This window comes from Strongyloides ratti, scaffold srae_chrx_scaffold0000003 (assembly GCF_001040885.1).
Source record: "Strongyloides ratti genome assembly S_ratti_ED321, scaffold srae_chrx_scaffold0000003".
Taxonomy (NCBI): Eukaryota; Metazoa; Nematoda; class Chromadorea; order Rhabditida; family Strongyloididae; genus Strongyloides; species Strongyloides ratti.
In genome coordinates, this window is record NW_020171511.1 from 870950 (window position 1) to 894123 (window position 23174).

Below are 23174 nucleotides of genomic sequence, written 5' to 3' on the forward strand. Positions count from 1 at the left end.
CACAAATATCAGCATAAAAAAAAGATATATACCAATTTATAATGATAATGTAACAATTTACGTTAATTTTTTTTAACTTTTATATATTTTATAATTTTATATTTATAATAATAATAAATTAAAAAAATAAATGATTTTTTACACTAATTGTTTTTTATAGCTATAGCTGTAAAGGAAAAATGTCAATGTATAAATTTAAAGATTTAATTATTTATTCTTTTAATTATTTTATCAATTTGCATATAGAAAAATTTTAAAAAAATAAAAAAAATGTTGAAAAATAAGGAAATAATCAAAAAATATTTTTTTATGATACAATAGATCACATTATTTAAAAAATTTTTAAAATTTGAGCGTCTGAAATAAATGCTTTAAATCACCTATAAAATGAAAAAATCTATAGCTTACACAAAAGACCTGCCCTGCAGGCAAGCGTGTGCGAAGCACGCGCTTGTTATTTATATAAATTTAAAAAATTAAAAATTTGACAACATTTTTATCATTTAATTACAATCAAAAATTAATTTTCCATTATAAGATATGTTTAGGTATGTACAATTAGAAATGATAAGAGATCATACGAAAAAGTTGACTATTCATGTATATAATGTTTGTATGTCTGTTTACACAATTATATGCAGTGTATAGTAAACAAGTGAATAAAATAAAATTAATATACTCTCAAATTTTTACATATTCTTCGGTTTAAAAAACCCAGTTTGAGGTAATTATTGAATTCTGAAGTATAATCTTCAGCTTTCAAAATTTTGGAACGAAGCTATTTTTTAGCTTCTAATTTTAACAAAAGAAAACGATTTAAAAACATTTTGACAAAAAAAAATTTTTTGCATAATAATCGTAAAAGTATATTTTAATAAAAAGAAATATAATAAATATTTCTTAAAAGAATATTTTCTTTTAAATTGAACAACAATAAAATTATTAAAAAATCTGATGATAATTTGGCATAATAAAAATAATTCAACATAATAATACATAATTTTTTTTATAAATCTTAATGATACAAAATTGGGCAAAATATTTGAGATTAAATTACTTTAATGAATTAATTTATTCTAGAATTAAAAATGACTATGCACATGCAATTAAAGGCATTGTAAAAAGTATGTTAAAAAAAAGTTGACTTTTTAATTAGATGATGTTTGTATGTCTGTTTACATAAATATACGTGTATATAATAAACAAGTGAGTGAAAGAAAAATGATATACTCAGAAATTTTAATATTTTCTTCGGTTTATAAAACCCAGTTTGAGGTAATTATTGAATTCTGAAGTATAATCTTCAGCTTTCAAAATTTTGGAATGAAGCTATTTTTTAGCTTCTAATATTACGATAGAAATAAAATTTTTTGTGCCCTTTTATCATTTTTAAACGCCTTTTAAGTAAAGATTTTTTTCAATGTTTAACTCTAATATTCGGGAATAAAACAAAATTTACTTTAAAAATTTTATTTTAAAAAGAATAGCAATAACTTTAATTAAAATTAAAATAAAAAATTAGCAAATTTTATGTAACTTGCTATAATGATATTTAATTATTTTTAAAAAATATAAATAAAATTTAACAAGATTTTTATGATTCTATTACAATTATGAATAAAATTATCCTAGAGTTAAAAATGATTATAGATATACATTTGAAAGTTTTCTATGAAGCATACTAAAAAAAAGTTGACTGTTCATTTAGATATTGTTTTTGTGTCTGTTTACATAAATATATATGTACTTAGTATACATGTAAATGAAAGAAAATTAATATACTCAGAAACTTTGTTAGATTCTTTGATTTAAAAAACCCAGTTTGAGGTAATTATTGAATTCTGAAGTATTATCTTAATTTTTCAAAATTTTGGAATGAGGCTATTATTTAGCTTCTAATACTAACAAAATAAAAATATTTTTAAATGATAACGATAATAATAGGTTAGAAATTCTAATGATAATTGATAAATTTGATGTAACTTTCTTTATTGATATTTAACTATTTTTATAAATTAAAAGAATTAAAAATTTGACAACATTTTTGTTATTTAATTACGATCAAAAATTAATTTTCCATTATAAGATATGTTTAGGTATGTACAATTAAAAATAATAAGAGATCATACTGAAAAAGTTGACTACTCATTTATATGATGTTTGTATGTCTATTTACACAATTATAGAGTATATAATAAATAAGTAAATGAAAGAAAATTAATATACTCATCAACTTTTATAGATTCTTTGGTTTAAAAAACCCAGTTTGAGGTAATTATTGAATTCTAAAGTGTAATCTTCAGCTTTCAAAATTTTGGAACGAAGCTATTATTTAGCTTCTAATATTAACAAAAGGAAAACAATTTTCAAAACATTTTGATCAATTTTTAAGATTCTGATAGTTAAATGTTTTTGTATAAAAATTTATTTAAATATTAAAAATTAAAAATATATACATTTTACTTTTAAAAGGATAGCAATAACTTGGGCAAAACTTATAATAAGAAATTTGATGTAATTCATCTCAATGACATAAAATTTTTTTTAAAAATAGAAAAAAAAAACTATACTTGACAAAATATTCGTGATTGAACTAAAATAAGAAAATAATTTATTCTAGAATTAAAGATAATTTTACATATGAAATAAAAGTTTTGAACAAAGTATGTAAAATAAAGTTGATTTTACATCTATATGATGCTTGTATGTCTGTTTACACAAATATATGTGTATATTGTAAACAAGTGAGTGAAAGAAAAATGATATACTCAGAAATTTTCATATTTTCTTCGGTTTATAAAACCCAGTTTGAGGTAATTATTGGATTCTGAAGTATATTCTTCAGCTTTCAAAATTTTGGAACGAAGCTATTATTTAGCTTCTAATATTAATAAAATACAAATATTTTTAAATAAAGACGATAATAGTAGGTTAGAAATTCTAATAATAATTGATAAATTTGATGTAATTTCCTTTATTGGTATTTAATTATTTATATAAATTTAAAAAATTAAAAATTTGACAACATTTTTATCATTTAATTACAATCAAAAATTAATTTTCCATTATAAGATATGTTTAGGTATGTACAATTAGAAATAATAAGAGATCATACGAAAAAGTTGACTATTCATTTATATAATGTTTGTATGTCTGTTTACACAATTATATGCAGTGTATAGTAAACAAGTGAATAAAATAAAATTAATATACTCTCAAATTTTTACATATTCTTCGGTTTAAAAAACCCAGTTTGAGGTAGTTATTGAATTCTGAAGTATAATCTTCAGCTTTCAAAATTTTGGAACGAAGCTATTTTTTAGCTTCTAATTTTAACAAAAGAAAACGATTTAAAAACATTTTGACAAAGAAATATTTTTTGCATAATAATCGTAAAAGTATATTTTAATAAAAAGAAATATAATAAATATTTCTTAAAAGAATATTTTCTTTTAAATTGAACAACAATAAAATTATTAAAAAATCTGATGATAATTTGGCATAATAAAAATAATTCAACATAATAATACTTAATTTTTTTTATAAATCTTAATGATACAAAATTGGGCAAAATATTTGAGATTAAATTACTTTAATGAATTAATTTATTCTAGAATTAAAAATGACTATGCACATGCAATTAAAGGCATTGTAAAAAGTATGTTAAAAAAAAGTTGACTTTTTAATTAGATGATGTTTGTATGTCTGTTTACATAAATATACGTGTATATAATAAACAAGTGAGTGAAAGAAAAATGATATACTCGGAAATTTTCATATTCTCTTTGGTTTATAAAACCCAGTTTGAGGTAATTATTGAATTCTGAAGTATTATCTTCAGCTTTCAAAATTTTGGAACGAAACTTTTATATGTTTCTAATGTTAACTGAAAAAATATATTTTTAATGGCATTTTGATCAATTTTAAATACATTTTTGTTAAAATTTTTCTTTGAAAATTTATTCCAATATTAAAATATAAACTAATTTATACATTGTACTTCAAAAATACTTTAACTTCAAAAAAAAACAATAACTTTGATATTAATTTTAATGACAAATTTTAATTTAATTCAGCATAATGATAATTAATTATTTTTATAAATTCAAAATTTGGAAGAATACTTGTGGTTTAATTACAAAAGTAAATTTTGTCATGATTTTATATAAAAAAAACAGCTTTATACAAAGTATAAAAAAAAAGTTGACTACTCATTTAGTTGATGCTTGTATATCTATTTACACAAATATATGTGTATATAGTAAACAAGTGAGTGAAAGAAAAATGATATACTCAGAAATTTTAATATTTCCTTTGGTTTATAAAACCCAGTTTGAGGTAATTATTGGATTCTGAAGTTCAATCTTCATTTTTCAAAATTTTGGAATGAGGCTATTTCTTAGCTTCTAATATTAAAGAAATAGAGTAAAATTTTTATGTTTTTAACTGGACTCTGCACGTAAATAAAATAGTCGTGAAGTTAGTTAGATGCTTTATTAATTGGATCTTGAATCCAAATTAAAACCCAATCTTAATCTACAATTAAAATAAAATATATATATAAGAAAAATCATCATTTCTAAATTAATCATCAATATAAATCAATATTTAACTTGGTCATCTCATTCCTTTTATATGCATTCGTGGGATTAACTTGGATTACAAACCATCAGTTTTACTATAGCTATAGTTTAAATAATATTTCGATTTAGAATATTTTTTCCACAATAATCGTAAAAAGTATATTTTAACAAAAAGAAATAAAATATATAAAAAATTTTTCTTTAAAGAATATTTTATTTAAAATTGAATAACAATTAAATTATTTAAAAATCTAATGATAATTTGACATAACAAAAGTAATTCAACTTGGTAATATTAAATTATTTTTATAAATCTTAAAAATACAAAATTGGTCAAAAAATATTATAGATTTAATTACTTTAATGAATTAATTTATTCTAGAATTAAAAATGACTATGCACATGCAATTAAAGGCATTGTAAAAAGTATGTTAAAAAAAAGTTGACTGTTTAATTAAATGATGTTTGTATGTCTGTTTACATAAATATACGTGTATATAATAAACAAGTGAGTGAAAGAAAAATGATATACTCAGAAATTTTAATATTTTCTTCGGTTTATAAAACCCAGTTTGAGGTAATTATTGAATTCTGAAGTATATTCTTCAGCTTTCAAAATTTTGGAACGAAGCTATTATTTAGCTTCTAATGTTAACAAAAGAAATTGAATTTAAAAACATTTTGATTGTTTTTTGAGCATTATAACGGAAAATATAACTTTAATACTTTAAAAGTTATAATAAACGTAAATAATTTATCTTAAAATAAAAAAACTGTTTTTTATTTAAAAAAAAACTAAATTTAATACTAAAAAACATATTACCAACTATATTATCTTTAAAATGATACCAAACTTACTGTACTTTAAATATAATAATATATAAAATTTTTGAAATTAAAATATTTAGAAAAGTTATTTCTAAAATAAAAAAAAAATTATCATAAATAATCATTATCATTTTTATCATATAATATTTATTCATAAATTAAAAAAATTATATTAAAATAAATATTAATATAAAAAGAAATAAAATATTAAGCAAAAAAAAAGGTATTTCAAGACAAGAATAATACTAATATAATAATGAGAAATTATCAATAAATAAAACTACCTCACACGTTAAATTTATAAATTTTCAAAAAAAAAATAATAAAAATAATTTAAGCATATAAGAAGTCATTTTGAAGTATTTATGATATTTAATTGTAAAGTGCTTAAATTTAATCAGATGAACCTACCCCTCCACATGAAACTTTTTTAACTTTCACAAATTTCTAAAATTTCAATTTAATACATGATTTTGAGTTATTTATCAGTAATTTTAATAATAATAAATATTTTTTGTTCATAGAAGTCATTTTAAAGCATTTATGATACTTAATTGTAAAGTGCCAAAATTTGATCAGTTGAACCTACCCCTTCACATGAAACTTTTCAATTTTCACAAATTTATAAAATTCTAATTCAATACAACATTTTGACTTATTTTTCATTAATTTTAATAATAATAAATTTTTTTTTGTTCACAGAAGTCATTTGTAAGTAATTTATTGATACTTAATTATATAGTACTAAAAATTGAACAGTTCAACGTACCCCCCCACATGAAACTTTTCAATTTTCACAAAATTTTAAAATTCGGATTCAATGCATTATTTTAAATCCTTTATCACTAATTTTAGTTAAAATAACTATTTTATGTCTATCGAAGTCATTTTGAAGGTAGAAAGCCACTATATTATATAGTACTAAAAATTGAACAGTTCAACGTACCCCCCCACATGAAACTTTTCAATTTTCACAAAATTTTAAAATTTGGATTCAATGCATCAAAATGAATTATTTTTAATTAATTTTAGTTAAAATAACTATTTTACGTTCATCGAAGTCATTTTGAAGGTAGAAAGCCACTATATTATATAGTACTAAAAATTGAACAGTTCAACGTACCCCCCCACATGAAACTTTTCAATTTTCACAAAATTTTAAAATTTGGATTCAATGCATTATTTTAAATCCTTTATCACTAATTTTAGTTAAAATAACTATTTTATGTCCATCGAAGTCATTTTGAAGGTAGAAAGCCACTATATTATATAGTACTAAAAATTGAACAGTTCAACGTACCCCCCCACATGAAACTTTTCAATTTTCACAAAATTTTAAAATTCGGATTCAATGCATTAAAATGAATTATTTTTAATTAATTTTAGTTAAAATAACTATTTTATGTCCATCGAAGTCATTTTGAAGGTAGAAAGCCACTATATTATATAGTACTAAAAATTGAACAGTTCAACGTACCCCCCCACATGAAACTTTTCAATTTTCACAAAATTTTAAAATTTGGATTCAATGCATTAAAATGAATCCTTTTTAACTAATTTTAGTTAAAATAACTATTTTACGTCCATCGAAGTCATTTTGAAGGTAGAAAGCCACTATATTATATAGTACTAAAAATTGAACAGTTCAACGTACCCCCCCACATGAAACTTTTCAATTTTCACAAAATTTTAAAATTCGGATTCAATGCATTAAAATGAATTATTTTTAATTAATTTTTATAATAATAAATATTTTATGTCCATCGAAGTCATTTTCGTAAGTTCACCTACGAAAACCTTGTTACGACTTTTGCCCGGTTCAAACAACAGCGATTGGAAGGATTTAACATAAAAAATATAAAATTATTTATATCTCTTCCTGCCTCTCGATATTGCTCAGTTCCGGGCAGCGACGGGCGGTGTGTACAAAGGGCAGGGACGTAATCAATATAAGCTAATGACTTACGTTTACTTGGAATTCCTCGTTTATGAAACATAATTGCAAGTTTCACTCCCAGTTACGTAATGTTTTCAATGTTTACCCATTTATCTTTAAACAGGAACATAATGATCACTACATTGTAGCGCACGTGCAGCCCCGGACATCTAAAGGCATCACAGACCTGTTATCGCTCTCTCTCAAATAGTTAAACACTATTAATATGTTATTAAAATTAATATTATTAAAAAATATTTAAATTTAATATAACATAAAAGTCTCGCTCGTTATCGGAATCAACTAGATAAATCTTATCCACGAACTAAGAACGGCCATTAACCGCCAACCACTAAATCATGAAAGAGCTATCAATCTGTCAATCCTTATAGTGTCCGGCCCGGGTGAGTTTTCCCGTGTTGAGTCAAATTAAGCCGCAGGCTCCACTCCTGGTGGTGCCCTTCCGTCAATTCCTTTAAGTTTCAGCTTTGCAACCATACTTCCCCCGGAACCGAAAGACTTTCGTTTCCGAGAAGGTGCATAAATTATTATAACTAATAATTCATACACCTAGTAGGCATAGTTTTATCAATTTTATTACAATTTATATTATTATTTTTTCTTAATCCCTTTCATATTTTCCTTATATGGAAGTAAATCCCTAAAACATCCCAATGTGTTCATTTTTTGTTGTATTTTTTTATTATCAAAAAACATTTTTTTTAAATTTTTTTTTTTGCTATGTAATATAGTTAGGAAAATGCAATTTATTTACATATAAATTAATATAAATATTGAAAAAAATTTACATACACATAAACTCCTATTATATATATTATATAATATAATATCCTAAATATCCTAAATATATATAGGCGAGAATTAAGTAGGAAAAATTTTTTAGAATCTTTAATATTTTTTAACTTTTCCTAGGGTAAAAAAATGCGCTGAACACGAAAATTTCAATAATTTTTTGAAAAAATTGCGTCTTCATATAGATATTGCAGCAAGATGCATTAAATTGCAGCAAAAACAGCACATGTTTTATTTGCTGTAACATTACAATTTCAATAGTTTCTTTAGCAAAATTTGACCCTAAGGTAAAAAAAGGTCGGAGAAAACGTTTCCGGCCTTTTTTTTTTAAAAAGATTAAGTTTTAAGTAATATATGATAATCTAAAGTTAGGTATAAAATTCTAAAAATTCAAAGCTCTTTAACTTTTGAAAAAAAAATTTTTTCAAAAAATAAAAAAAAACCGATCTGGGTAATTTTTTTTTCTATATTTTGACTAATATACCATATCTTTATCTTTTTCCGTTCTCAAGATATTCTTGGAAAAGTGAAATTTTAAAAAATTTATTTTTTTTTCAACAGTCATAACTTTTTTAAAACTTAATTTTTTGAAAAAATGATGCAAGTTAGACTTATTCATTTTTTTGTGCTCTTTCAAATGAGAAAAGTTTCATCTTAATATGATTATTTGTTCTTGAGATATAAGCAAAAAACCAATTTTACTTTCATTACTATTAATTTTTTTTCATTATTTCTTAAATAAATTTTTAAAACCCTATAACTTATGAAAACAAAAATTTTTCAAAAAAAAAAAAAAACGACCTGGAGAATTTTTTCTACATTTTGACTACTATACCATATTTTTATCATTTTCCGTTCTTGAGATATCCGTGGAAAAGTTTTTGCATATTTTTTAAGTTTACAAATTTTAAACTTTTTTTTAAACTTTTATCAGTCATAACTTTTTAAAAACTTAATTTTAAGAAATAGTGATAATAACAAAAATTATTAATTAATTTGTACTCTTTCGAATGACATAAGTACGGTCTCAAACAAATTATTTGTTCTTGAGATATTAACTAAAAATCATCTTCTATTTAAAAAATTTAAAATTTTTAAAAAATTTTCAAAACGCTATAATTCTTGAAAAAATGAAAAAAACGTCTCGGGGGATTTTTATTCTCTACATTTTGGCCACTAGATCATATTTTTATCATTTTTCGTTCTTGAGTTATGCGCAAAAACGTGTAAAAAATTTCTAACAATTTTTTCCTCTTAGGATAATCAAAGTTTTAAAAAGTGTTATTCAACATAAATATCAACATAAAAAAATGATATATACCAATTTATAATGATAATGTAACAATTTACGTTAATTTTTTTTAACTTTTATATATTTTATAAGTTTATATTTATAATAATAATAAATTAAAAAAATAAATGATTTTTTACACTAATTGTTTTTTATAGCTATAGCTGTAAAGGAAAAATGTCAATGTATAAATTTAAAGATTTAATTATTTATTCATATAATTATTTTATCAATTTGCATATAGAAAAATTTTAAAAAAATAAAAAAATGTTGAAAAATAAGGAAATAATCAAAAAATATTTTTTTATGATACAATAGATCACATTAGTTAAAAAATTTTTAAAATTTGAGCTTCTGAAATACATGCTTTAAATCACCCATAAAATGAAAAAATCTATAGCTTACACAAAAGACCTGCCCTGCAAGCAAGCATGTGCGAAGCACGCGCTTGTAACAGAAATTAACAAATTAACAAAAATTCCAAATAAATTAGTAACTAATAATGAGGTAACTGCTGAAATCCTAAATATATATAGGCGAGTATTGAGTAGGTGAAATTATTTTCAATTTTTAAATATTTAAATAACTTTTCTAATAGAGAAAAACATGCTGATTACGAAAAACGTAATCATTTTAAAAAAAAATTTCATCTTCATATAGTAAAAGCTTCGAGAACGCAAAAAATTAACTTTTTTATTTTTAATAATTTTAACATAAAATTTTGTACATAGGTAAAAAATGGCCAAAAAATTTGTTTTTCATATTAAAAATATAAAAAAATTTACATCTAAAGCCTTATTTGGTCAAACAAAAATTTTAAATGGCCATAACTTTCTTCAAAAATGGAAATTTGAGAAAATGAAAAAAACGACTGGGCGTATTTAAATTCTCTATCGAATGACTGTGGATTTATAATTTTATGACCTCTGGTCCCAGAGTTACTTAGGTAAGTTTGTTTTTTATGAATTTTTTAAACCTTTATTTGCATATAACTTTTTTCCTATTAAATATTTTTTTATGGAATTTTAAAAATTAGCTTAATTTTGGCCATTAAATTTGTTTTTTGTAAGAAAAAATTAAAAAAATTATTTTTAACTGGTTCAAATTATACCCAAAGTAAATGTTAATTGGCCATAACTTTTTCAAAAAATAGACATTTGAGAAAAAAAAAAAGGCCTGGGCATATTTAAATTCTCTATCGAATGACTATGGATTCATAATTTTATGACCACTGGTCCCAAAGTTACATCAGTCTGTTTGTACTTTTACCATTTTTCTTTAATAAATTATATTTAAAATTAATATTTTTAAGAACAATTTTTTTATATAGCTTAATTTTGGCCAGGGAATTTGTTTTTTGTAAGAAAAAATTTAAAAAATTATTTTTAACTGGTCCAAATTAGACCCAAAGTAAGGTTTAAATGGCCATAACTTTGTTCAAAAATGGAAATTTGAGAAAATGAAAAAAACGACTGGGCGTATTTAAATTCTCTATCGAATGACTGTGGATTTATAATTTTTTGACCTCTGGTCCCAGAGTTACTTGGTAAAGTATGTTTTTTACAAATTTTTATATACAGTTTTTTTTTAAAATTTTATATTTAAAAAAAATATTTTCAAGCCAAATTTTAAATTTAGCTTTATTTTGGCCGAGATATAGCCGAGAAATTATTTTTTAATAAAAACAAATTGAAAACATAGACTTCATTTAATCTATATTTGGCACAAACAAATTTCAATGCAAGTTTAAAATGACCAAATTTTTTATTTATATTAATATTTGAAAAAATATAAAAAGTAATTTGAAGATACTTTTATTTTTTATTAAATGAATATAATTTCATAACATATGAACCAGAAAACTTCAAGATATTAAAAAACCATTTATTTAAAGTAAATTTAAAGAGGCTACTTTTAAAACGAAATATTTATAGACCAAATTTTTAAATAGGCATAATTTTTATTAAAATAAAAATTTCAATTTAAACTTATTTTGTTAACTATTTATTTAGCATTAATAGTGTACAAATTAACAATAACTACCTCATCCTCAGTGAGGATGAGGTTTATATACATATGCCTGGAGACGTTGCCTCCAACATCCCCCCAAAAAGCATTGAGGTAATGTTTTAAAATGGTCATATGTAGAAAAAAAACAAAACAAAGCAAAAACTAAACAATAAAAGGGTGAAAGGAAGTTGATCAAAAATTAGCATAAAAAAACATCAAAACAATAAAAATTACTAATTCATTCGATGCTTCGTATTTATTTCTATTCTTTTATTATTTAATTTTTTTTTTTTTTTTTCGTGTTATTTATTTCGCGTTTGCTAGTTTTTTTTTTTTTTTTTTAATCCAGATGTCTAACGAGAAGTTTGTTTGTGAATGCCGTGATCTTGTTATCCGCTTGGAGATAGCCACTGTCCTGTTAGCTGTTGCTGTCTTCCTTCTTTTCAAATTTGTCCTAATTTTAAAAGTTTTAACCAATCTCAAGTTTTGCATTCATCAATCAAAAATGTTTGTGATAGTGTTAAGAACAAAAAATTTTAGCTTATCTGTAATTCAATATATCAAAACAGACATTCAAACTGCATCCTGTACATACAGCTTAAATATTACAGCTTATGTAAACTTAGATTATTTGATTGATAATGAAGACTTAACTATCGATGGATTGTATTATATAACAATTAATTCATCAGAATATGAAAGTGGTATTCGTCGTATTCTTGGTGACAACACAATCACTGGAATTGTTATTATTGTCTCTGTCTATTTATGGTTGTTATTTGTTGTAGTCGCAAGTTCAATGTTGCAATTGTAGTCGCTAACAGGTATGTTGCAAAAACGTTAATAATAAGAGTAATAATAATAATAAAAATAATACTTGTTGCAAATAAGTAGTAAGTCGCAAAAGAAAAGTATTATAACAATAAAATGAAACAAAAAGAGTAATGTTTAGGTGAAGAAGAAAAAAAAAAAAAAAGAAAATGAAATTTAAAAATAAACAAAAACACATAAATAATTAGGCAGTGCAAATTATATAGTGTATGGATTGTAATATACTATGAGTATAACAATATTATTGTTTTTAGTATGGAGCATACAAAAATAGTGAAACAAAATAATAAAATGTGTTAGTTGTATTAAAGGTGTCATTATTATGTAAATTTTTTTTTTTTTTTACGTGGAAAAGGGAATAATTAAGCGTGCTAATTATTAACCTTTTTGGGTCTTCCACGGGGTCGCGGTGTGTTTTTTTCGACCGTGTTAGATGCAGTAGTAATCTTTTTCTTTGGACGACCACGTTTTCGCGTGGTTTTTACTATTGGGTTAGTTAATGGTAAAGAATCTTCAGTGACAGTTGGTTTCTTAGGACGTCCCCTTTTTTGGTGGGATGGCAGTGTCGGGACTATTTCTTGCGAAATATCTGAATTGGTCTCTGTAGGTGGTGGAAGTATCTGTTTTTGTATTATGGATGGTGCTACCTTTAATAAACGTGCATTTGCCTTAAATGGTTGACCAATTGGCCTGCCATTTCGAGATGTTTTTGATATAAAATAGGAGTCACCATGAACATTTTCAAGAATGACAAAAGGACCATCGTATTGTGCATCATTTTTATGGGCGGCCGGGTTTCTTTTGTAAACTATCGTGCCTTTCTTCAGTATGTTTGGTTCTTTATCGTTTGCTGGCAGTTTCTTCGGGTGTAATTGTTGTTTCATGAATAACAGAAGGTCCTGTCTCCCCGATAGTTGATTGTTGATATAAGCGTCATCTAACCATCTATCAGGTGTGTTCAATATAAACTCCTTTGGTTTCCCATTCTGAGTCGTTAAGTAACCAAAATTATGAGCGTACTGAGAAGTCCATAAAATTTCATCTAAAGTTGATTGTTTATATAAACGGATGGACTCACGAATAGTGCGATTGAATCGCTCTACTATTCCGTTTCCTTGATGATTATACGCAGAAACTTGATGGTGAGATATGTCAAATGTATTACAAAAAGATTTGAAATTGCTAGAGATAAATGCGGGTCCATTATCAGATTTGAGAATAACTGGACAGCCAAAAAGGAAGATAATTTCCTGAAGGATTGTAATGACCGCTAACGTACCTAGGTTAACTGTACGTCGTATTATGACGAATTTACTAAATTCGTCCATGATTACTAAGGCATAGTGATTTTCACTAATCACTATGTGATCTAAGCTGAGTGTGTGCCATGGAGAAGGAGGTAATGGTATTGCTTTTGTTGCTACCGGAGCTGCTAAAGTCGGGTGATGTTTATTATGTAAACATTGAGTACAAGCTGACCAGGATTTCTTTATATCATGATCCATGGAAGGCCAGGAGAAGATTTCTTTAAATTTAGCAGATCCTTTGTCGAAACCATTATGGTTTCCAAGCAGGGGATGCTCATGCCACCGAGTGAGGAGGATGAAGCGTAAAATTTGTGGTACATAAAAGCGTGTTTTACCTCTTGCCGAAAATTTACCATTAAGGTAAAGTAAACGTTCTTTATCATTTAGGTATTTCGTAAATGCATCTATGTGATATGGCAGTTGTAAGTAACTAGAGACACTAGGAAAAGCGTCTATATATGTGGTGGACGTTAGTTCTACGTTAAAAATGTTGCGACTAAGATAGTCGGCAACGGTATTGTCCGTGCCTTTGATATATTTAATATCAAGGTCGAATCCCATTATGTAAGTCTTATAGCGGTCTAGGATGTTAGAAACATCGTTCTTGGTCATTAAACTAAGCAAGCTGGATTGATCAGTTAGGATCGTTGTCCTTTTTCCATATATGTATGGGCTAAACGACTTCAAAGCAAATACCAAGCCTAGAGCTTCCAGTTGCACTGGAGCATACATTAGTTCCGCTTTTTTCAGCGTGCGGGATGCAAAGGCTATGGGACGGTTCTCTTGCATGAGGGCGGCTCCAATACCTTGAATACTAGCATCTGTTAGAATCGTGAAGGGTAGATTCTGGTTAGGTGGTGCGAGTGTGCATGCAGTTATGATTGCTTGTTTTAATTTTTCAAAAGCTTCCGTGTGACGGGAAGTCCACAAAAAGTTAGATGTGCAATCGTAGAGGATGTTAGCAATTGAACTATAAGATGGGATGTGTTTTCTATAGTAATTGGCGGCACCTAAGAAGGAGCGAAGTTCCTTTTCGTTTCTAGGAATGGGTTTCTTCGATAGTGCTTCTGTTTTCGTGGGGTTTGTTCGTATGCCGTCTCCCGAAATGAGAAAACCTAAATATTCTAAAGATGATTGAAAGAAAAGACATTTTGCAAGCGAAAATCGGAGGCCAAAACGGTGGGCTTTGTGTAAGGCTTGTTCAATGTTAGTCAGGTGCTCGGTAATACTATTGTCAGTAAGGAGGATATCGTCAAGATAGACGAAATTGTTAGTGTCACTGAAAACTTGTTCCATGACGTGGTTAAAAAAATCGGGACTACCGACGAGTCCCATAGGAATACGTTTGTATTGGAAAATTCCCATGTGTGTAGGGAAGCCGGTAAAGTAACGGCTATTCTTGTCTAGTGTAAGTTGGTGAAAGCCATTCTTCAGATCAAGAGAGGTGTAGAAAGCTTTTCCAGCGGCTTTATCGAGGATAGTGTCGATCCGCGGAATGTGATGTGACTGTGGCTGTATTAATTTATTAATATTACGAAAGTCAACTACAAATCGCCACTCATTATTCTTCTTAACTAAATTAATTCTAGATAAGTAAGGAGTGCGTGATGGCTCAATCATATCATGGTTAAGCATGTCTTCTACTTGTTTAGCGACTTCCTGCTCTTTTTCTAGTGTGTACCTCGGGGCCCGTATGGGGCGAGGTAAATCATGTTCTATAGTTTTTAATGCAAGTTGCTCAGGGCCGTTGTATTGGCCAGGGGTTGCGTTAAATTCATAAAAGACATCTCTGTATGTCCATAAGAGGTTTGTAAAAGTTCCACGCTGTGTAGTATCTAAGATATCAGGCTGTTCCTGAACAAGTTTTACAAATGCATCCTTATCTAACAAGGGTGCTTGCGAAGACGAGGGGTAAGGTGGTAGTCTATCACATACATCAGCTTCATCACTGCTGTAACCGTTATTGGTTATGCGGATCTCAAAGTCAGAAACTGTCTCAATTAATGTTACATATCCTAAAAAAGTGTTCTTAGGAAGGGCCACGAGGTTGTTTCCGTGGTTATCTATGAGAAAGTTAATACGATCGCCGTAAATAGGGGATATTGTATTATAGGTAACTAGACGATTGCTTCCTTTAAAGTAGGGATTAGTGATTGCGTACACCGAAGTGCCGTCAGTGAAGGATTGTGTCATTATCGAAGGATTAATGACAGAAGAACTTAAAGGGTTAAGAGTTTCCTCTTTCGTGGTGCGAAAGGGAAACGTGTTATCAATTGGAAAACGGTAGTTTCCAAGGAGAATGGTTCCTGTAGACCATTGGATAGCAAAATCTCCAAACATGCGTAGGCCGGGTTGGCCAATGATTAGATCATGGTTAATGTCAGGACTGATATAACACTCAATGTGAATCTTCTCATTTCCTAAGGTTATGTCCAAGGAGACACATGCGGTGAGGGAAATGCTACTTCCATTAGCGGAAGACGCGATTACGTCTTTAGGGACTGGTCGTGCCGTTAATGAGGATGCTAATTTCGAAGCAATTCGCTGATGGGCAACGTTGATGGAAGCTCCAGTGTCAAGAAGTACGTGAACTGGTAGGCCATCAACCATCAGGCGAAGTGTGGGAAGAGCTTCGGTCAATAAAACATTAATGGAATGTTTAACCGGGCCGTCACCAAATGTCCATAATGGCGAACGTTTCGACCTAATGGGGTTAGTAGTCGTTGTTACTGTGGATAACTAAGGTCCATACTGTTGAGGTTGCAGACGTTCTCGATGTTTTGCAAGTAAACGTGTCCCAACAATAGTGGAGATGAAAGTTAGTAACGAGACAATACTGCTAGGTAAGGTTGACACGGCGTCAGCAACGTTAAAGTTTTTGACATGGTCAAGGAAAGTAACAAAATTATTATAAGAAGTACACAAAGTGGTATCATAAGGAGCGGTGTTAGTGGTTTGTTTAGTGTCATGAGAAGCTAAAGCTTGCTGTAAAGAGCTGATTACACGAGCCTGTTCAGTAAGTTTCTCTACGTAATGGGCTGCGTTGTCAGTTTCCATCTTGATGTCTGGAATCGCAGGAAGACAATTCTTGACTTCAGCTAACTGCTGATCAAAAACTGTCTGCATTTCGGCGATTGCAGCTTGCTTCGAACGATCATATTCGTTTTTGACACGGGCTAAATCCTTTTGATATTGTTCTTTGTCTTGGTTATGTTGTAGAGTAAGAGAGGCTGAATTTTTAAGGTCAGCTTCTTTGATGCGTTTGTTACAGGATAACTTGAGGTCGTCACAAAGGCGTTCAATCGCGTCTGTATGCGAAGCACGCATAGTGGCGAGTCGAGATTCGTGTTCTTTCATTAATTTATTCTTCTCCGTTGTATAGCTTTGTTGAACGGTGACCATCGCGTTCTGAGATCCCTCTGAGAGCTGGCGATAACGACGCTGCTCTTCTTGAAGGTCTGTGATGTCCTTCCGAAGGTCCTCTACCATTTTCTGACTGGATAGAAATGCCGACTGAGCCGAAGAAGTTTGTTGTCGAGACTCTTCTAAGGCGGATTCGAGTTGAGTGATGCGAGGACTAACTGTGGTTGGCGCATGTTTCATTCGTAGGAGGGCATCCGTTGCGAGAGAAGCTTTCTGTTTCAGGCGTTCTAATTCTGCTTCCAAATCGGTTATTTTGAAAGTTTTGAGGTCGAAATCTTTTCTGAGATCTTTCATTTCCGGAAAGAAAGCGATGTCGAAGGCGTCTAGACGCTTTCGCTTTCGGATTGGCGTTGTCGGCACAGTCCTTCCTGAAGGGAGGGACAATTCTTCTTCTCCTGTCTGGGGGCATGTCTCATTGAATGCGTGATGGTATGCATATATGTCTAGAAGTAAGTCAAAAGTCGTGGGTGCGAATTGATTGTCATGCCGGCGTGCGATGAAAACATCATTATTTGACTTATTGAGGAATGTTATGTAGGGTGTACACGTTTTCAGTTCCGTTTCGTCAGCGTGTGATTTTTTGGCAAATGTCGAGCCGTCGGTGACGAAGTAGCTACCGATGCGTAAAGACGGGTGGAAATCTTCTGGTTTGCACTTGTTATGCATTTTACTGATTTCAAGCGACTCAGTGACCGAAAGATCATATGTTGATTGACGAAAAACGGATGGATAGTGAGGAGGCGTGCGAGGACAATTCCATGCAGATGTAGATGACAGTATGGCGATGAAGCATATGATAGTGAGTGTCGCGTGTGGTATATCAAATAAGGACAGTTTGTCTATTAATGACTGCAACAACGTGCGCTGTTCACTAACTTCAGTGGCAATGGTATTAATCTGCGATTGTCGTTTCTGATTACGAGAAGGCTTTTTGTTAGTACTGTTACCGGTGGATTTATTGTTGTTCAAAAATCCAGGTGTCTGGTACGTGGTGTTGTTAGTGGAAGAATTATTTTTCTTGTTATCGTTTTTCTTGTTATTATTGTTAGACTTTTTGTTGTTATTCTTACCTTTCGATTTACCGTTAGTTTGGTTATTATTGTTAGTTTTAGTATTTGGTTTCTTACCAAATAAGGGCACGGTTGGGTGTAGTCTAGTAAATCCATTAAAGTACGCCTGTTTGAAAGAATGCCAAAAGCAGTAATACCCAGGGGGTACAACAAGGATACGTAGATTTTCATCCAACCCGGAGACGAACTGACGTCTTCGTTCGTTCCGTAATGCATGGTTATTGTGCATTTCGATAGAATCCATGCGTATCCCATCTATGCGGAGGACATAGTCCTCAAAGCGAGTCGAATAATTCTCTACGGGGTGGTTATTCTGCTTAGGTGGTGTAATGGATGATCCTATATTGGCCCGCAAGCCATCATCTTCCATGAGACGTATTATAAGGTCAAGATTTCCGAGGAGGGAAGATTGAGGATTCAGGTGTGTTTGAGTGAGACTTGTCTCATAGTAAGACTTAACTAGCCCATACACCTTAGAGAGTAGGGTGGCTAAATATGGCGCTGCAAGCTTATCAAGGATGTCTTTCCGAGAGCTGTTCTTCGCAATTGAAAGCATTGCGGAGTCTAAAGCGCGTCTATAAGACTCAACACCTTGTATGGTGGAGTTCTGAAGGTATGGAACGATTTTCCCTATCTCCCTACAGAAGGCATCGTCCAACTCTTTCTCATGTGAAAGGAGTTGAAGGTTAAGGTCGCTTTCTTGGAGGAGAGGAAGAGGAAAGAGTCTCTGGTATAGCGCGGTGTCGAGACCGTTAGCTAGAATTAATTGTTCTAAAGCTCCGCGCTGGTTGTTAAGGATTATGTTCTGCTCGTCAGCAGATAAGTGTAAACCCTTACGTTGCTCTTGAAGCCATAGGGGCTTCATAGCATTGAAAGACACAACAAAGGAGTTGTGCTGATCATCATACTTACTTGTATTACGCTTAAAAAGTCTTTTCATGTCGAAACTAAGAAAGGGAGACTACGTACCTAGAAATTACAAGATAGATGATTGCTCGTAAGCAGAAATTCAAAAAGTGAATTACTTAAACAAGAATGTCTAGTTTATCACAATTATGTGGGTGTGAAACTAAGTAGACATTATTGTTACATCTTATGGAAAGCGTAGGCTATTCGAAGAAGTAAATGTTGTAATTTGTATAGTTTAACGTCTGACGAATCAAAGAGTGTAAAAATGTGCCATCATGTACTAAGTGCTAGTAAGTATGATGACACTACAAATTAAAAGACAGTTAATAGTCAGTAAGATGGAATTTGCCCACGGTCAGTGTAATTACTAGTACAAACCGAATTACAAAGGATATGCGTGGGTACTGATAAATTGTTACTAAGATTAGCCAAAGTGTAATCGTTATCTGTCTGGGAATGTACAAAGTACATTCGGTGAGTCTGTTCGTTGTAAACTAATAAGCATAAAGAAATAATAAATGAGGGTTGTGTAATGGCAAAAGGATCCCATTTACGATGGGATAGTATAGATAAGGAATTTGCCGTTAAAGGGAGGTATATTTAGGAATGGTAGTATTAACATGGTTATGGGAAGTAATTATGTATAGTAGAATAATAATTAAAAACTTACGGTTTCATAGTGTGGGTAGCGGTTTCGTAACGGTGGAACCTCCATGTTAACTATTTATTTAGCATTAATAGTGTACAAATTAACAATAACTACCTCATCCTCAGTGAGGATGAGGTTTATATACATATGCCTGGAGGCGTTGCCTCCAACAATTTTATATGATATCTAATACTGATTATAATTTTTAAAAAATAAAGAAAATATTTTTTAAATTATTTATAATAAACTTAGCTTTTTTCATATTTATTAAAAATCTTTATTTAAAAGAAATAAAAAGTTTATAACTTCTTATTATCAAATATCAAAAAATTTATCAAATTAAAAAAAAAATAATAAAATAACTGTTTCTTTTTGTAATTTTAAATAAAAGATAAAATACTAATATACTTTAACTAACAATAATTAAAAAAAATCCACCTAAATTCTTATTAGTATATAATATATAATATCAAACAAATACCAATAACATCCTATTTTGAAATGTATAATGATTTCTAAAGTATATATAAAAGTACTTTTTTATCCTTATAAAAAATAAATAACAAATAACATATATTTATAACTTTATATAAAATTTTATTTTTAAAAATAGTAAAAAACTATTAAATTGAATGAAAATAATAATAATTAAGAAGATATTCAAAAAATTTGCTAAACAAAAATCAAATTAATAAAGAGTTGAAAATTTTGTTATAATATAAATCGTAAACAACTTAAATTTCTTGAGGTTGTTTTAGTTTTTGCACTGCTACTACTTCCAAATATGGAAGTAGCTAGCTAATAATAAAAATTACACATAAAGAAAAGGTTGATATTTATTAAAGGAGAGAAATATCATTACCATATTAGGAAAATTTAGCTTCCATATATAAAAATATCAATACCATATTAGGAAAATTTAGTTGCCATATATAGAAATATTAATACCATATTAAGAAAATTTGGTTTCCATATATAGTAATATTAATACCATATTAGAAAGATTTGGTTACCATATATAGAAATATTAATACCATATTAGGAAAATTTGGTTACCATATATAGAAATATCAATACCATATTAGGAAAATTTAGTTACTATATATAGAAATATTAATACCATATTAGGAAATTTAGCTTCCATATATAAAAATATTAATACCATATTAGGAAAATTTGGTTACCATATATAGAAATATCAATACCATATTAGGAAAATTTGGTTTCCATATATAGAAATATCATTACCATATTAGGAAATTTAGCTTCCATATATAGAAATATCATTACCATATTAGGAGAAGCCGGTTTCCATATATAGAACTAGTATAACCATATAAGAAGAATCTAAATTCCGTATTTAGAAATATTATTATCATATATAGAGACCTGATATACCCAAATATGAAATTCATGTTACTAAATTTGGAAAACTTCTACAACCAAATATGGAATTTTAAAAAAAAAGTGGTTTCTGAAACTGGAAAATCCATTTAGACCGCAAGATCAATTATACCACGAAGTAGATCCAAGTTGTTGAACAATATAAAACTAAACCTTATCCAAAATCTCCAACTATTTCACCTACATCTACCTATTCAAAAAAAAAAAAAAATATTTTTATATTTTAAAATTATTCAAGAACAAAACTCTGAAAATTAGCACAGAAACAATGGAATTTTGATGGAACAAAGAACTTTAATAGCAGGGAAAAGTTATGGGCACCGCCCATAAAAAGAAAATATATAAATGTAAATTTTTATTATTTTATTTGATTTTTATGTTAAAAATTGTATTTCTCTCCTTTAATAAATATCAACCTTTTCTTTATGTGTAATTTTTATTATTAGCTAGCTACTTCCATATTTGGAAGTAGTAGCAGTGCAAAAACTAAAACAACCTCAAGAAATTTAAGTTGTTTACGATTTATATTATAACAAAATTTTCAACTCTTTATTAATTTGATTTTTGTTTAGCAAATTTTTTGAATATCTTCTTAATTATTATTATTTTCATTCAATTTAATAGTTTTTTACTATTTTTAAAAATAAAATTTTATATAAAGTTATAAATATATGTTATTTGTTATTTATTTTTTATAAGGATAAAAAAGTACTTTTATATATACTTTAGAAATCATTATACATTTCAAAATAGGATGTTATTGGTATTTGTTTGATATTATATATTATATACTAATAAGAATTTAGGTGGATTTTTTTTAATTATTGTTAGTTAAAGTATATTAGTATTTTATCTTTTATTTAAAATTACAAAAAGAAACAGTTATTTTATTATTTTTTTTTTTAATTTGATAAATTTTTTGATATTTGATAATAAGATGTTATAAACTTTTTATTTCTTTTAAAAAAAGATTTTTAATAATATGAAAAAAGCTAAGTTTATTATAAAAAATTTAAAAAATATTTAATTTATTTTTTAAAAATTATAATCAGTATTAGATATCATATAAAATAAGTTTAAATTGAAATTTTTATTTTAATAAAAATTATGCCTATTTAAAAATTTGGTCTATAAATATTTCGTTTTAAAAGTAGCCTCTTTAAATTTACTTTAAATAAATGGTTTTTTAATATCTTGAAGTTTTCTGGTTCATATGTTATGAAATTATATTCATTTAATAAAAAATAAAAGTATCTTCAAATTACTTTTTATATTTTTTCAAATATTAATATAAATAAAAAATTTGGTCATTTTAAACTTGCATTGAAATTTGTTTGTGCCAAATATAGATTAAATGAAGTCTATGTTTTCAATTGGTTTTTATTAAAAAATAATTTCTCGGCTATATCTTGGCCAAAATAAAGCTAAATTTAAAATTTGGCTTGAAAATATTTTTTTTAAATATAAAATTTTAAAAAAAAACTGTATATAAAAATTTGTAAAAAACATACTTTACCAAGTAACTCTGGGACCAGAGGTCAAAAAATTATAAATCCACAGTCATTCGATAGAGAATTTAAATACGCCCAGTCGTTTTTTTCTTTTTCTCAAATTTCTAATTTTGAAGAAAGTTATGGTAATTAAAAATTTTCGTTTAACCAAATAAAGCTTTAGATGTTATTTTTTTCATCTTTTTATTATAAAAAACAAATTTTTTAGCCATTTTTTACCTTTATACAAAATTTTATGTTAAAATTATTAATAATAAAAAAGTTATTTTTTTGCGTTCTTGAAGCTTTTACTATATGAAGATGAAATTTTTTTTAAAAATTGAAAATAATTTCACCTACTCAATACTCGCATATATATATTTAGAATATATATTTATTAGGGATATAATCATTATTCCACTTATTTTCCAGGTGAGAACGGTATTGTACTAATTAATCTATATTATATAATATATATAATAGGAGTTTATGTGTATGTAAATTTTTTTCAATATTTATATTAATTTATATGTAAATAAATTGCATTTTCCTAACTATATTACATAGCAAAAAAAAAAATTTAAAAAAAATGTTTTTTGATAATAAAAAAATACAACAAAAAATGAACAC

At 27.5% G+C, this 23174-nt stretch overlaps 3 protein-coding genes across 3 annotated transcripts; 1 reads left to right on the top strand and 2 right to left on the bottom strand.

Moving 5' to 3' along the window:
- Window positions 1-4496: 4496 nt before the first annotated feature.
- Window positions 4497-7408, bottom strand: SRAE_X000199150 (Hypothetical protein; the record flags this gene model as incomplete). Its single annotated transcript, XM_024642752.1, has 2 exons — window positions 4497-4536; window positions 7203-7408. 2 exons carry the CDS (start codon window positions 7406-7408, stop codon window positions 4497-4499), a joined length of 246 nt encoding a protein of 81 aa, XP_024499462.1.
- Window positions 7409-11810: 4402 nt separating this feature from the next.
- SRAE_X000199200 (Hypothetical protein) lies at window positions 11811-12275 on the top strand (the record flags this gene model as incomplete). Its single annotated transcript, XM_024642763.1, has 1 exon — window positions 11811-12275. The coding sequence occupies one exon, from the start codon at window positions 11811-11813 to the stop codon at window positions 12273-12275; it is 465 nt and encodes a 154-aa protein (XP_024499463.1).
- A 388-nt stretch (window positions 12276-12663) lies between these two features.
- Window positions 12664-19032, bottom strand: SRAE_X000199300 (Reverse transcriptase domain and Integrase,catalytic core domain and Ribonuclease H-like domain and AT hook-like family and Aspartic peptidase domain-containing protein; the record flags this gene model as incomplete). Its single annotated transcript, XM_024642774.1, has 2 exons — window positions 12664-16303; window positions 16352-19032. 2 exons carry the CDS (start codon window positions 19030-19032, stop codon window positions 12664-12666), a joined length of 6321 nt encoding a protein of 2106 aa, XP_024499464.1.
- Between the last annotated feature and the right edge of the window lie 4142 nt (window positions 19033-23174).